At 42.9% G+C, this 15,386-nt stretch overlaps 1 protein-coding gene across 4 annotated transcripts in view; it reads right to left on the reverse strand.

The window, feature by feature from the left end:
• Positions 1–15,386, reverse strand: part of LOC126251689 (protein scarlet-like) — a 327,742-nt gene that overhangs the window by 111,403 nt on the left and 200,953 nt on the right. For all 4 annotated transcript variants that reach the window (XR_007545773.1, XR_007545771.1, XR_007545772.1 and 1 more), the window contains one exon: positions 12,776–12,931. Coding sequence is in view for 1 of the 4 variants with exons in the window: in XM_049952276.1 (XP_049808233.1) it covers positions 12,776–12,931 (156 nt within the window). In the remaining 3 variants the exon portion in view is untranslated. The remainder of the gene's footprint in view (positions 1–12,775; positions 12,932–15,386) is intronic.

Consider the following 15,386-nt stretch of genomic DNA (forward strand, 5'->3'; position numbering starts at 1 on the left):
TCGGCGCCCAGATCGTCTGACCGAGAACTCTGCAAAAATTCGGAATCTAGGGGTTTTAGAGAGTCGGGTGGGGGCACTGTTTTTCCCACTTAGCCACCCAGCCAATCCCGTAGATCTCTTGCAGGTGCCTGCCAATCACGGTTTAGTTAGGCCCCCTCTACTGCTCCTAAGGCGGGGATGTTAATGCAGTTGCACTAACTAAGTCCGTATTTGGTATCAAACGTAACTGCTCTGCCAAATAAGGCTTGCAGCATTATTGTTATACGTCATTTAGCCCCGCCCCTCGGGCTCCCCAGAGTAGGGACTGCTAGGTCAGCAGTTTTTTGGCATTTTCGCTCTCTTTCTAATCCTTGCGAGTCTACTGGCGTTGCTGTTCTCAGGACTGGTATCAAACTGGCTTTATACTCTAGTACGTGCCTGTTGGTTACAAAGTTTACTGTGACAACCTATTACAGTGTCTAGACGACATATGAAGTTACATGTTAATTCCTTGAAGAGTAACTAACGCCCTGGGACCGCGTCTGGGAGCGTCTGCATTTTCGCAAGGCTCTCCCCTTACGGTTTACTTTATGTAACAATATCTATCCTAGTTTCGTCTGCGCTCAGCATCGTCTCTGCTTCCGCGCCTTGGAACGCCTGTCCTCCTTTCTCACAGCTTCAAGATAACAATACAGTAGCAAGGAATAATCAACATATTACACTGCGATGGAGGTCAGAAATGCGGTTATCTTACGGTTGGCCGAGGAAAACATTCCAGACACACCGCCGCTCAGAATCGATAAGAAAATGCCTAAGGAGGCTGCTTAAAGGGAGCCAACGAAACAACCCCTTTATTTTGGCCGTTGATTCCCACACATTGCGCGGTCGAAAACGACAGCTCGCAGTGCGATGAACAAGAGGAAGTGGCTCCTGACAACCCTTCACACTGCTGATACCGTTGCACGTTTCAACTCTTCTCTAAGGACATTGTGGTTCAAATTCAAATGCCTCTGAGCACTATGGGACTTAACATCTTAGGTCATCAGTCCCCTAGACTTAGAACTACTTAAACCTAACTTAACGTTACACACACCCATGCCCGAGGCGGGATTCTAACCTGCGACCGTAGCAGCAGCGCGGTTCCGGACTGAAGTGCCTAGAACCGCTCGGACACAGAGGCCGGCGGACATTGTGGCGCTGCATCCTCATTGAACGTGATCTGACCCCTTTGAAGTGCAGCACGATCGCAGTTTTTGCTCTCGTGTACAAGCTGGAACCAACAGAAACCGTTCAAAACCATTCGACGCAGTTTCAACGTCATCCGAAGCGTTAAGGAGTATTTACGATTTCTAAACCCTCCTGTTTTCCGCTTTCCTGCGACGTGATCACAGGATAATGCAACATTAACATGCGTGCGAATAAAAGGTGTAACGTTCCCTGGCAGCGCACACACTGTTAATAAACTGAAATGACGTTTAATTGTACTATGTACGCCGCCATGAAGCAACTCGTATGTACTGTAATTGTTTAACAAAAAATATTATTTAATTTTGTATAAAGGACGTTGGTTATTATTGTAATATTTTCTGTAATAGTATTCTCGATGTATTTATGATTGTAATATTTCTATACTCATAATGTAATTACGAAATAAGTTAATATCTGCGATGAAAAAATGTAAAATATAGCCACAGAGGAAAATAATGTTGTAAGATCACAAAGAGATATTAATAATCAGCAATAGTATAAATAGCACTACATAATGTGCATTCTTTGTCGTCTTCCTCGAGAGCTGAGAGAGAGAGGAACCTGTGACGTAGCATTATAGGCATGAGTAGACTTCTTTTGTCTGTATCTGTCTTTAGCCGCCATTAGAGGAGAAATTAAAAAGGTGTGTAATTTTAATTATTGTTGTGGTCTAAATATATTATAATTTATCAAAATGGTGTATTACTAATGTAAATTAGCTTGCCCATGTCATCTATAATATTTCTTTAAAGAATTTTCAGTACTTTTAGCGATTATCGTTGGTGTTGTTGGGCTGTGCCGCGACCGAACGATTTGCAGCGGCGGTACATTTAAAAAATTGTTCCGCTATAAAATTAACCAAACCCGTAAATCGGGAGCAGGTAAAATTAGCAGTGAATTACGAAATATTTTTCTTTTACAGCGATTCTGAGGCTGACTGAATTTATTACTGGTTTTACATTTGTGCACTCATAGGCGGATAATTAACGTTGAAGTTGTTAATCTGTCGGTTCTTTCAATTTCTAAAGCAAATAATTTAACGTATAGTGAAGTGTGTTTTGTCAATGATAATTAAACGTTCAGGTCGACTTGGCAATATTTAACCATTTTATGCTAACACAGACAGTCTTGTGTTCCATAGCTAACGCCGGGGAAAGAATTCAGTAAATATTTAAAAACCCACTGCATTTAGAAAATGTGTGCCAAGGCCGAAATACGTAAAAAATTTAATTTAAATAATTTTCAAAGTCATAAATATTATTAATCAGTTAGTTTGAATTTATCCGCATGAGAGGGTTACTAAAGTTCACGTAATTTTAAATATGCTTAATTCTGTCTAAATGACTTTTTATTACCAAACGTAAAAAAAAGGGGTTCTACAACAAAGTTCGTACTGAAAGAGTAAATAACAAAAACATTTAAAGCCATTTCTTCCCCATTTTCATCCATTCATTTTACATAATAAATAAATATATATATTCATTGAAAAGGGTCCCTCTAAGAACCCGAATTTGGCAATACCCTCGGAGCTAGCCATGCAGCTTAGTTGATCAGGTTAAAATGTGTCTATCGGAAACTTCGACAAAATTTCAGCAATTCGACTATTATAGCGCATGATGGTAGCAAACCTCATCGAAGGCGTATCTAAGTGGTTGTCTAGCGCCTCAACCGCAGGAGCAGCCGCGAGGCTGGAAGTAAGCCGAAGTTTCTGAGAGGTACATTTATAATGGGCTCAGTTAAGGTGCATGGGTGTTGCCGAGGATGTTGCCGAACTGGAAGGATCTTAGACAGAACGTTTGACCATTTATTCGCCTCTATATATAGACAGTCTATACAAGGGCGATGTTCTTGAGGACAATATTATAGAAATGGAAGAGAATGTAGATGAAGATGCAATAAGAGATATGATACTGCGTGAACATTTAGACAGAGCACTGAAAGACCTAAGTCGAAACAAGGCCGCAGGAGTAGACAACATTCCATTATAACTACTGACAGCCTTGGGAGAGCCAGGCCTAACAAAACTCTACCATCTACTTGGCAAGATGTACGAGTCACGCGAAATACCCTCAGACTTCAAGAAGAATATAATAATTCCAACCCCAAAGAAAGCAAGTGTTGACAGATGTGAAAATTACCGAACTATCAGTTTAATAAGCCATGGCTGCAAAATACTAAAACGAATTCTTTACAGACGAATGGAAAAACTGGTAGAAGCCGACCTCGGGGAAGAACAGTTTGGATTCCATAGAAATGTTGGAACACGTGTGGCAATACTGACCCTACGACTTATCTTAGAAGATAGATTAAGGAAAGGCAAACTCATTTTTCTAACATTTGTAGACTTAGAGAAAGCTACTGACAATGTTGACCGGAATACTGTCTTTCAAATTCTGAAGATGGCAGGGGTAATAATACAGGGAGCGAAAGGCTATTTCCAATTTGTACAGAAACCAGATGGCAGTTTTAAGAGTCGAGGGGCATCAGAGAGAAGCAGTGGTTGGGAGGGGAGTGAGACAGGGTTGTAGCCTCTCCCCGATATTATTCAATCTGTATATCGAGCAAAAAGTAAAGGAAACAGAAGAAAAATTCGGAGTAGGAATTAAAATCCATGGAGAAGAAATAAAAACTTGGAGGTTCGCCGATGACATTGTAATTCTGTCATAGACAGCAAAGGACCTGGAAGAGCAGCTGAACGGAATTGACAGTGTCTTGAAAGGAGATATAAGATGAACATCAACAAAAGCAAAACGAGGATAATGGAATGTAGTCGAATTAAATCGGGTGATGCTGCGGGAATTAGACTAGGAAATGAGACGCTTAAAGTAGTAAATGAGTTTTGCTATTTGGTGAGCAAAATAACTGATGATGGTCGAAGTAGAGAGGATATAAAATGAAGACTGGCAATGGCAACGAAAGCGTTTCTGAAAAAGAGAAATTTGTTAACTTCGGGTATAGATTTAAGCGTCAGGAAGTCTTTTCTAAAACTATTTGTATGGTGTGTAGCCCTGTATGGAAGTGAAACGTGGACGATAAATAGTTCAGACAAGAAGATAATAGAAGCTTTCGAAATGTGGTGTTGCTGAAGATTAGATGGGTAGATCACATAACTAATGAAGAGGTATTGAATAGAATTGGGGAGGAGTTTGTGGCACAACTTGACTAGAAGAAGGGATCGGTTGGTAGGGCATATTCTGAGGCATCAAGAGATCACCAAGTTAGTATTGGAGGGCAACGTGGAGGATAAAAATCGTAGAGGGAGACCAAGAGAGGAATATACTAAACAGATTCAGAAGGATGTAGGTTGCAGTAAGTACTGGCAGATGAAGAACCTTGCACAGGATAGAGTAGCATGGAGAGCTGCATCAAACTAATCTCTGGACTGAAGACCGCAACAACAACAATATATTAAAGTTATATGTCTCCATGGTCACACTACGGGAGGGTGGGAAACAGGAAGACTTAAAAAGTGTAAGTACCCTTTGTTGCATCGGATCACGCTGAAATTTCGTCGATTACTTTTAAACCGCCGTCTCTAGTGTCTCTTTTAAACTGTCTCTGGTCTCTGCAAATGAAAGCAAAAATTGCTGTCGCGCTACACTCCAAAGGGGGAAGACCACGTTCAATGAAGAAGCAGCCTCACAGTGTCATCAGAGAAAGGCTGCAACGTCCTAGGGTTTCGGCAGTGTCATTGGTTGTCAAGAACGTTTTTCTTTGCTCATCGCATTGCGAACTTTCATTTTCGACTGCGAAATGTGTGAGAATCAACGTCGAAATGGAAGGATGGTTTTATTGACGCACATTACGCTACTTCATGAGGCCTTTCCGTGCGGGGAATGTTTTCCCCAATTACAATAACCATGAGTTCCATCGTAGAGACGTCAAACGAAGGGCTGAAACGTGGGTAAGAGGGGTTATGCTGACCTTTCCAACGTGTGACACGTCTACGGTGGCATTGGGTAGAATTGTGATGAAATTTGGTGCTAATGTCACATAATTAACCCACCTTACAGGTCACATGAACCTCCGTGCTGTGGCCATCTTTTCGCATGTGTATGAAGCGTCGTCGTGTCCAGGAGTGACTTCGGAGGGCACCACGCTTTTGCACCATTATAGAGGAGATTGTAGGCTTCTTTGAGCCAAATTTCAGACTTACATATCGCAATGCGGGTTTAGAAAAACTGACGCGTTAAAACTTCTGTGCAATGTAAATGTGTCAACACGCGAGTGCTGAATCCCGCGGGGCTTAGAGCTGCCTGCGATACAGCCGTGATATTTGGGTTGCCTTCCCAACAGGCGTTAAGCAGCGAGACAATGTTTCGGTCTGACCTACAGAGGGCACCACTTTTGCCACCCCCACTTTTCAGGTGCAATCACATACGCGGAAGTAGAGGTTCGCTCGATGTCTTTCTGCCCGCCAGGTATTTATGTGGACTGCCCGAACCGACAAAAGGGAATCGCCTAAACACTCAATCGGTGGTTCTACTTCCAGAACAGACGGCCAGCCTTCTAGTTACAACTAGATACAGCGGATAAAAGACTACAGCCAGTCTTCCACAGGAAGTAGGATTTAGAATTTATTGGAAATATCCATTAACTGGAGTAGGACCTTGATTCACGATGAAACTTGTCGAATACTGTAGCTGAAATCGGCTGTCTTTCGAACCAGAGTTATGTCTTGTACACTGAGCGCCAAAGAAACTGGTATAGGAATGAGTTCTCAAATACAGAGACATATAAAGATAAAAAAACGGCGCTGCGGTTGGCAACGCCTATATAAGGCAACAAGTATCCGTCGTAGTTGTTAGATAGGTTACTGCTGCTACAATGGCAGGTTATCAAAATGTAAGCAAGTTTGAACGAGCGATGTGACACATCATCTCCGAGGAAGCGATGAAGTGTGGACTTTCCCGTACGACCATTCTACGTGTGCTCTCTGAATATCAGGAATCCGGTAAAACATTAAATCTCCGACGTCGCCTTGGCGGGAAAAAGATCCTGCAAGAACGGGACCAACGACGACTGAAGAGAATCGTTCGACGTTACAGAATGCAACCCTTCCGCAAATTGCTGTAGTTTTCAGTGCTGGGCCGTCAACAAATGTCAGCGTGCGAACCATTCAACGCAACATCATCGATATGGGCTTTTGGAGCCTAAGACCCACTCGTGTACTGTTGATGACTGCACGACACAAAGATTTACGCCTCGTCTGGCGAAATTGGATTGTTGATGATTGTAAACATGTTACCTGGTCAGATGAGTTTCGTTTCAAATTGTATCGAGCGAGTGGAGGTATACGCATATGGACAACCTCAGGAATCGAAGGACCCTCCATATCTGCAGCGGACTGTTCAAGCTGTTGGAGGCTCTGTAACGGCGAGTGTAGTTCGAATGATATGGGACTTCTGATACGCCCTGATACGACACTCTGACAGGTGACACGTACGTAAGCATGGTTTCTGATTACCTGTATCCATTCATGTCCATTGTGCTTTCTGACGGACGTGGGCAATTCCGGCAGAACAATCCAACGCCCCACATGTCCAGAGTGGCTCCAGGAACGCTCTCCTGAGATTAAACAACACCGCTGGGCAACAAATTCCCCACACATGAACATTATTGAGCATATCTGAGAGGCTTTGCAACGTGCTGTTCAGAAGAGATCTCTACCCCCACGTACTCCTAGGGATGTATGGACTGCCCTGCAGGATTCATGGTGTCAGTTCCCTCCAGCACTACTTCAGACATTAGTCGAGTCCATGCCACGTCGTGTTGCGGCACTTCTGCGAGCAAGCGGGGGCCCTATACGATATTAGGCAGGTGTACCAGTTTCTTTGGCCCTTCAGTGTATATAGCGGACTGAGTAATAAAAAATGACTACATTGACTATGAACCGTCTCTCAGTAATTGTCTTACTCGTGGCCATTTTGATAGAAATGGTACAATCACTATTGCGCGTGTTGTGTTTTATGGTACTCTGAAGCCTAGCGAACCTCATTGCTGAAGTGTACCTTCCACAATACAGCATGAAGTCTGAGTGAAGATTTTCATCTCCTCATAAGTCATGAGTAGTGGTATTACATTCACATTTCGGCCACTGTAAATTCTCCAAGTTGTCCCAGCGTAGTGCAGTGTTATTTCAGTCACTGATGAGGCGGTGATGCCTGTATACAGACAGAAAAGATGTGTTTGATATTCAAGAATTGAAGGAAGCATTGCTTCGCGACTTCTCCAGATGCCAGGTGTACCAAGAAATGCCGATGGTCTTGAGTGGGGTGAGCGCGGACGTGACACAGAGTGTCAAATGCAACCGCAGAGTCCAGGCGTGGGGGACTGTTAGCTACGAGTATTTTGTAGAACCAGGTGATCTTCCTATGTGCGTACGATGTAGAGATCACCTGCTTATAGAGAGCAGCTATGGCGATAGGGCGGCAAAAGGAACAAAGTCAACAGATCAACAGGAAAGAACAGCTTTCTAAACAACTCAGCACAGTGTTTTTCCAGCTTGTCTCTACCGTTGCGCCAATAATTTCATAAAGTACCCTGTTTTGGTTGGAAATGTACATATTTACCTTTATTTGTGCAATGAGCAGGAATACTGAAAAGTGCCTATATGGATATGAACAGGGTCAAGATAATGTTACCGATGTTTAAATTTGCATGAGCTTAGCGCCTTGCATCGCGCCCAAGTAAGAGACAGAAGCGAGCAGGCAGATATAATGAGCCACGGTTGTGGCGTGACAGATGCGCTCTGATCCAGTAGCTAGTTGCCAGTAGTTACGACCGTGGCGGAGAGATGCCAGCATCTTACGGACTACGACATTACCAGGCAGTTAAAACTGTACATTTTGGAAACAAAACTGTATTTGTTATGATTATTGCGGCTTTCATTGATTATTGCTAATTTGTTTAGTTATTAACGTGAATGATGGTGTGATTGGAAGCATTAAATAAATGAGTATTGTTATGTATGCTAACTGAGAATACGTTAGCTTGAGAAGCGTCTACTGAGAGAGTAAACCATACTCTGGGCGAATTCTAAAGTGCAACTAGCCTGAGAAAACAAGAAATATTTTATGGTAATTTTGTTATTTATGAGGCAGTGTTTTTGATACGCGTCTATTTTATAAATTTGTTCTTTTGATACATCGTTCATAAAAGCTATTAAAATGTGACTGATCAAAAATAAAAGACGCGTGATTACACGGTTGAGTACTAATATTGGATTGTTGCGATGTATATGAGCCTATCAGATAACAGTACGTTCGCGCCTATCAAAATACGAGAAGAGAATTGAGCTGTGAAGCCTAAGTACAGTTCGGAGCCCAGGCTCGATCATGTTCAGACGCGGATATAAGGAGCTCTGAACAGATGTGCAAATTTTGCGGAATAGTGATTACAAATTTTTTCGAGGAGTGTCGCAATGTGAATGAGGACGTGCGAGGAAGACGAAGACTTGAAATTCCGATTTCAATTGCAAACTATGGCTGTTGAATAACCAAAATACGAGTGCCGTGATATATAAGCCGTGACCGCAATCTGAACATTCATAGTGGTCAAATTGTGTGAGAAACTGTTTTGTAATCTTTTTGGTATCGGTTTCGGTTAACCACCAAAGGCTGGCTATAATGAGTGAATGTGACTGCGTGTCAATGCGTATACTATAACTTTACCACGGAACTGGTAGTGTATTGGTCTCAAGCAGCTGACAATATATCAAAGTTTTCACTAGTAAACTACCTTTCAGTTGATAGTTCAGCTAACCTGATACTGAAAAACATTTGTTGCACCCGTTAGACACGTATAATGCTGCTGGTTGTATTGTGGAACTGACTGCAGAAGAAGAAATTACCGCAACGCGAATGGCATTGTTTCTGTGGGACGAACCTCAAACAACCGCGCCGTTCCATGCGAAATGCAATAGATGAAAGAGTCAGACAGAAGCTGGACAGTGGCTTACGGAGTTCATATGCAGCCTTCCGAATAGCGGCGAAATACAGCTCTACGGATTTTCAGTGACTACATCAGTGACCTATTTCTTGAGATACAAGATGGCGATGAGCCATGCGTGGCACGTGTTAGTAACATTTCTTATTTTACATCTTGTTTTTACAGTACTGCCACCTCGTTAAGTTAATTTTCAATTACTGGTGTCACTGAGTTGCTGCCTTGCCTGCCCGTGAGCGGCAGCAGCAGCTCTTATCGATATAGTCCCTGCCGTATTGTCTTTGCTGGACTGCTGTTACTTCCCCAGTCGTCGTGTGTTGTTAGTTCGGACCTGGCAGTGTTTGAGTTGGCACGCGGCAGAAATTCAGTCGGAGCGTGGCAGCAGTGAGGTCCGGACCGCCATGACTCGCCCGACGGTTGCCGACACACATGGTTGGAGTGCCGAAGACTTCGGTTGGCCGTCGGTCGGTGGTCTTGCCGGAGGACGTGTATTTGGCCGGCGATCGCTTATGGGTTGGTTGTATGTGCCGACTCGTGATTCGTCCCTGTTATTGTGCAAGCACTGCCGTTAGCATTGTCTAGTTCTTCGTGTAAGTGTTCTTGAAACTGTGGGTAGTTTGTGTGATTTTAACTGACAAGTTAATTTAAATGTTGTCGGCGTACTGGCTCTGACGAATCGGTCGGCTGGCGTGGAGCAGTGAAGAATTCTCGGATTAGATTAGATTAGATTAGATTAATACTAGTTCCATGGATCATGAATACGACATTTCGTAATGATGTGGAACGAGTCGAATTTTCCAATACATGACATAATTAGGTTAATTTAACAACATACTTAAGTTAATATAACAACTTTATTTTATTGTGTTTTTTAGTTTTTCTTTATTTTTTATTTTTATTTTTATTTTTTTTATTTTTTTTTCTTAATTTATATCTAAAAATTCCTCTATGGAGTAGAAGGAGTTGTCATTGAGAAATTCTTTTAATTTCTTCTTAAATACTTGTTGGTTATCTGTCAGACTTTTGATACTATTTGGTAAGTGACCAAAGACTTTAGTGCCAGTATAATTCACCCCTTTCTGTGCCAAAGTTAGATTTAATCTTGAATAGTGAAGATCATCCTTTCTCCTAGTATTGTAGTTATGCACACTGCTATTACTTTTGAATTGGGTTTGGTTGTTAATAACAAATTTCATAAGAGAGTATATATACTGAGAAGCTACTGTGAATATCCCTAGATCCTTAAATAAATGTCTGCAGGATGATCTTGGGTGGACTCCAGCTATTATTCTGATTACACGCTTTTGTGCAATAAATACTTTATTCCTCAGTGATGAATTACCCCAAAATATGATGCCATATAAAAGCAATGAGTGAAAATAGGCGTAGTAAGCTAATTTACTAAGATGTTTATCACCAAAATTTGCAATGACCCTTATTGCATAAGTAGCTAAACTCAAACGTTTCAGCAGATCATCAATGTGTTTCTTCCAATTTAATCTCTCATCAATGGACACACCTAAAAATTTGCAATATTCTACCTTAGCTATATGCTTCTGATTAAGGTCTATATTTATTAATGGCGTCATACCATTCACTGTACGGAACTGTATGTACTGTGTCTTATCAAAATTCAGTGAGAGTCCGTTTACAAGGAACCACTTAGTAATTTTCTGAAAGACAGTATTGACAATTTAATCAGTTAATTCTTGTTTGTCAGGTGTGATTACTATACTTGTATCATCAGCAAAGAGAACTCTTCATGAATATAGAATGGCAAGTCATTAATATATAATAAGAACAACAAAGGACCCAAGACTGACCCTTGTGGAACCCCATTCTTGATAGTTCCCCAGTTTGAGGAATGTGCTGATCTTTGCATGTTACGAGAACTACTTATTTCAACTTTCTGCACTCTTCCAGTTAGGTACGAATTAAACCATTTGTGCACTGTCCCACTCATGCCACAATACTTGAGCTTGTCTAGCAGAATTTCATGATTTACACAATCAAAAGCCTTTGAGAGATCACAAAAAATCCCAATGGGTGGTGTTCGGTTATTCAGATCATTCAACATTTGACTGGTGAAAGCATATATGGCATTTTCTGTTGAAAAACCTTTCTGGAAACCAAACTGACATTTTGTTAGTACTTCATTTTTACAGATATGTGAAGCTACTCTTGAATACATTAAGGGGCGTAGTTTGGCCGGGGCCCGCTGGCTCTCTCTACGCAGTGTCAGAGAGTGTGGCGCTGTTCCCATTGCTACGAGGTCCGTGGCCCACCGACCCTGGACACGAAAGTTGAGTTTTGATTTCACCTACCAGGAAGTCAACACTGTTCACATTGTGTCGTTTAGAGTTCGTTGTCGACTGTTGGAAATTCCCGCAAGCAACAACGTGGTTTTCAAGTTGGAAAATTCTAGCCAACCTCCGATGGAGTTTCACCGTATTTGGTTCTTTGAACTGAAGTGCACCAGCGGAATCTTTTGCCTTGTGGCCGTTCCCGTTACCTGCCCTGGGCGTTGACGTAAATGGCGTTGACGTAAATGTCAGGCAGTGTAGTTTTCTAATCGTGTTGTTGCTGTCCAGCACGGTGTGTAGTTTGACAGCTCTGTGTATGATTGGTTGTGGGGGCCAATACCTTTTACGTTGTGCCGTTGAACTCCCTGTTGTGACCTGGACGGGTGAAGTGGAAGTTGTCTTGTCGGTGGATCTGCTGACTGTCGGTCAGTTGGGTTGTCGTCGGATCGGGAATGGTTGGCCCGACTGCCTGTCTCACTTAAGCGAGCGTTAGTGTTTGAATTACAGGCCGACCCTCTAACATCTGGGCGCTCTTGTGTGTACTGCCTTTTTTTTACATTTGTTCTTGTTGTTGGTACTTGTACGGCTTCTAGCGAGTTTTGTGTTTTAAATTAGAGCTGTTTAACTCTTAAGGCCTTCAGCCTAGTTTAAAGTACTGTTTCACGTAAGCCCTTTGGCATTTTAAAAAAATTTTAATTTTTTAACTCTTCGGCCTTCAGTCGATTTGAATTTAACTTCTTTACTTCAACCTATTGAATTTTTAAGTCTTCGGCCTTCAGCCGGTTTGAGTTTTAGTTGTTGTTTCTTAAGGCCTTCAGCCTAAATAGAGGAACTGTTTCACGTAAGGCCTTTGGTATTTAAAAAAAATAATGTTTTGGAGATTTAAATGTTCGCCTTAACTTGTTTACCTCAGCCTAACAAAATAACTGTTTTAAGATAAAGCTTGCCTTTTAAATTTCTGATTATGCTTGCGTTTTAAGTTATTGCCCTTCAGTCGTTTTTAAATTAAAGTGGCTTACAGCCGGTAATTAAGTCCCAAAGATTAAAGCTGTGTGTTTAAAAAAAAATTTTTTGGGCTCTTGTAATGTTTGGTCAAATAATAAAGTTGTATGTTCGAGTGTAAGTGATAGCCCCTTATTTTGGCCTTTTTCCACAATTTATTCTATCTGTCCTGTCCTGCGGGTTGAGCGGGGCATTTCAGAGGAGTTACGCCGTTGCATTAGTATGGTCGAGGGGTTGAGCACAGACGTTGTTGTCGGAGACAGTAACGCACAGAGCACAGAAGGAGCAGCGCTCACCTCTGCCGCGAAGGCGAGCCTCTTCCGCTCGCCGCCGGACAGGGCGCCGTCGATGCGCGCGTCAGCACGGTCCTCCAGCCCCAGCTGCGCCAGCAGCTGCTGCAGCTGCCGGTCGCGGGTGCTGCTGTGCGTCCGGCGGTCCATCTTCAGCCGCGCCTGCGCAGACAGCCGCGGGAAAGCTAGACAACAGGGTCTCGCTAATTCGTCTACTTGATGTGGCCACTCACTGATGCACCTGTGCAGCGCTTAAAATGAAATTGTTGTCAAAATTAAAACACAGGAGGAACACCAGATAAAATGACAAACCACTTCTTTGCCACGACATATCGTAGAAAATATCTGTTTGAGTTCCGTAATATCTGAGTTAAGGGGGGTAGGACGTCAAACGGGCTGACTTGGAGTAGGAGAGGCATCACAGGACATTTTAATTTGCAGTGCCTATACTTTCACAAATAAATTCATAAAACTTTGTCAGCATCACCAGGAAGGATTCAGGATTCACACTCATTACAGAGAAAGTTCGAAGACATAACAAAATAAATTTTTTTACGTGTGAAATTTCATGATTTTTTTTTCACTCACTAATGGCAGCATTTGTTGCTATGGGTACACTTTTCTTCGTAAGTTAGCTTGATTCTTCGATGAATTTGGCACAGCACACATACCATACTTACAGGTGTATGAAACTCTAGAATTTATTTAATTTATGAAAAAACGAATGAGCTGTTGTATTTTAAACTTCATGATTAGAAAAAACACAAATTTTATAGTTAATTGTCTCAATTTTTACCACAGTTTTTAATCGATTTGGAAAATTGCAGAGTTTGATACACCTTCAGGTATGGTTTGTATGCTGTGCAAAATTCATCGAAGGATTTCTCTTACTTATGCAGAAAAGTGTACCTATAGCAACAAATGCTGCCATTAGTATGTGAAAAAATGATGAAATTTCACATGTAAAAAAAATTATTTGGTTATTATTTTCGAAGTTCCATTGCTAATAGTGTGAATTCTGAATCCTTCCTGGTCATGCTGACAAAGTTTTATGAATTTATTTTTAAAAGTATAGACAGTGGAAATTAAATTGTCCTGTGGTGCCTCCCCTGCTCCAAGTCGGCCCGTTTGACGTCCTACCACCCTTAATGAAGGTGTGTGAATGTGTGTGTGTGTGAAATCTTATTGGACTTAACTGATAAGGTCATCAGTCCCTAAGCTTACACATTACTTAACCTAAATTATCCTAAGGACAAACACACACAGCCATGCCCAAGGGAGGACTCGAACCTCCGCCGGGACCAGCCGCACAGTCCATGACTGCAGCGTCTCAGCTTAATGAAGGAAATATACACTGATCAGCCACAACATTATGACAACCAACGTACTGTCGATATAAACCCGTCCAGACGATAGTAGCATCACCAGGCGAGGAATGACTGCACGTCAGACACACGCACGGTGCATGTAGTGGCCGGCTGGAGTGGCCGAGCATTTCTAGGCAATTCAGTCTGGAACCGCGCGACCGCTACGGTCGCAGGTTCGAATCGTGCCTCGGGCACTGATGTGTGTGATGTCCTTAGGTTAGGTTAAGTTTGGGACTGATGACCTCAGATGTTAAGTCCCATAGTGGTCAGAGCCATTTGAAACTTTTGGTGCATGTAGTATCAGTAAGCGTGCTGTCCGTGTGTAGAATGGGGAAGGTTCGGCACGAGTGTTTTGGAAACTGCATGGCTTGTCAGGTGTTGGAAGACTGCTGTGGTGTGTGTCTTCAACACGTGGCGATACCAAGGAGTCGTGGAGTTGGGCGGTCACGCCTCATTACAGATGTCGGACGTCGTAGGCTGAGCAGACTGGTAAAACAGGACAGGCGGAGAACTGTAGCGGAACTAACATCAGACTTCGATGTTGGACAGACTACAAGTGTGTCTGAACACACAGTGCATCTAACTCTCCTAAGGAGAGGCATCCGCAGCCGACGAACCGCGCACGTGGCAATGTTAACACCACGACATCGGCAACTACGACTGGAATGTGCACGTGACCATCGGAACTGGACGTTGATACTGTACAGAGCGTTGATGGTTTGATGGACCTCGATACTTTCTTCATCATGCCGATGGGAGGGCCCGAATCCGTCGTCTTCCAGGGGAACAGCTCCTTCACCCCTGTACTGCGGGACGGAGACAAGCTGGCGGCGGCTACATTAAGCTCTGGGAAACATTCACGCGGACATTCCTGGGTCCAGTGGTGCTCGTGCAAGGGAACGTTACCACTAAGGAGCAGCGTACACTGGTCGCAGACCGCGGGCACCACTTCATGACGATCATGTTTCTCGACGGAGGTGGCATTTTTCAACAAGATAATGCGCCATGTCAATTGGCCAGGAGTGTGATGGAGTGGTTCGAGGAAGTGGTGAGTTCCAATTGATGTGCTGGTCAGCCAGACCTGAAACCGATCGAACACATCTGCGATGTGATTGAACGCGGCGCCACAGCTCATCATTCCCTCCCAGGAATTAGGTGGCTTGTGTGTGCAGATGTGGTGCCAACCCTATCCAGCGACTTACCAAGGTCTCATTGCTTCCAGACCACGGTGCGTCGCCGCTGTCACCTGC

This window comes from Schistocerca nitens, chromosome 4 (genome assembly GCF_023898315.1).
Source record: "Schistocerca nitens isolate TAMUIC-IGC-003100 chromosome 4, iqSchNite1.1, whole genome shotgun sequence".
NCBI lineage: Eukaryota > Metazoa > Arthropoda > Insecta > Orthoptera > Acrididae > Schistocerca > Schistocerca nitens.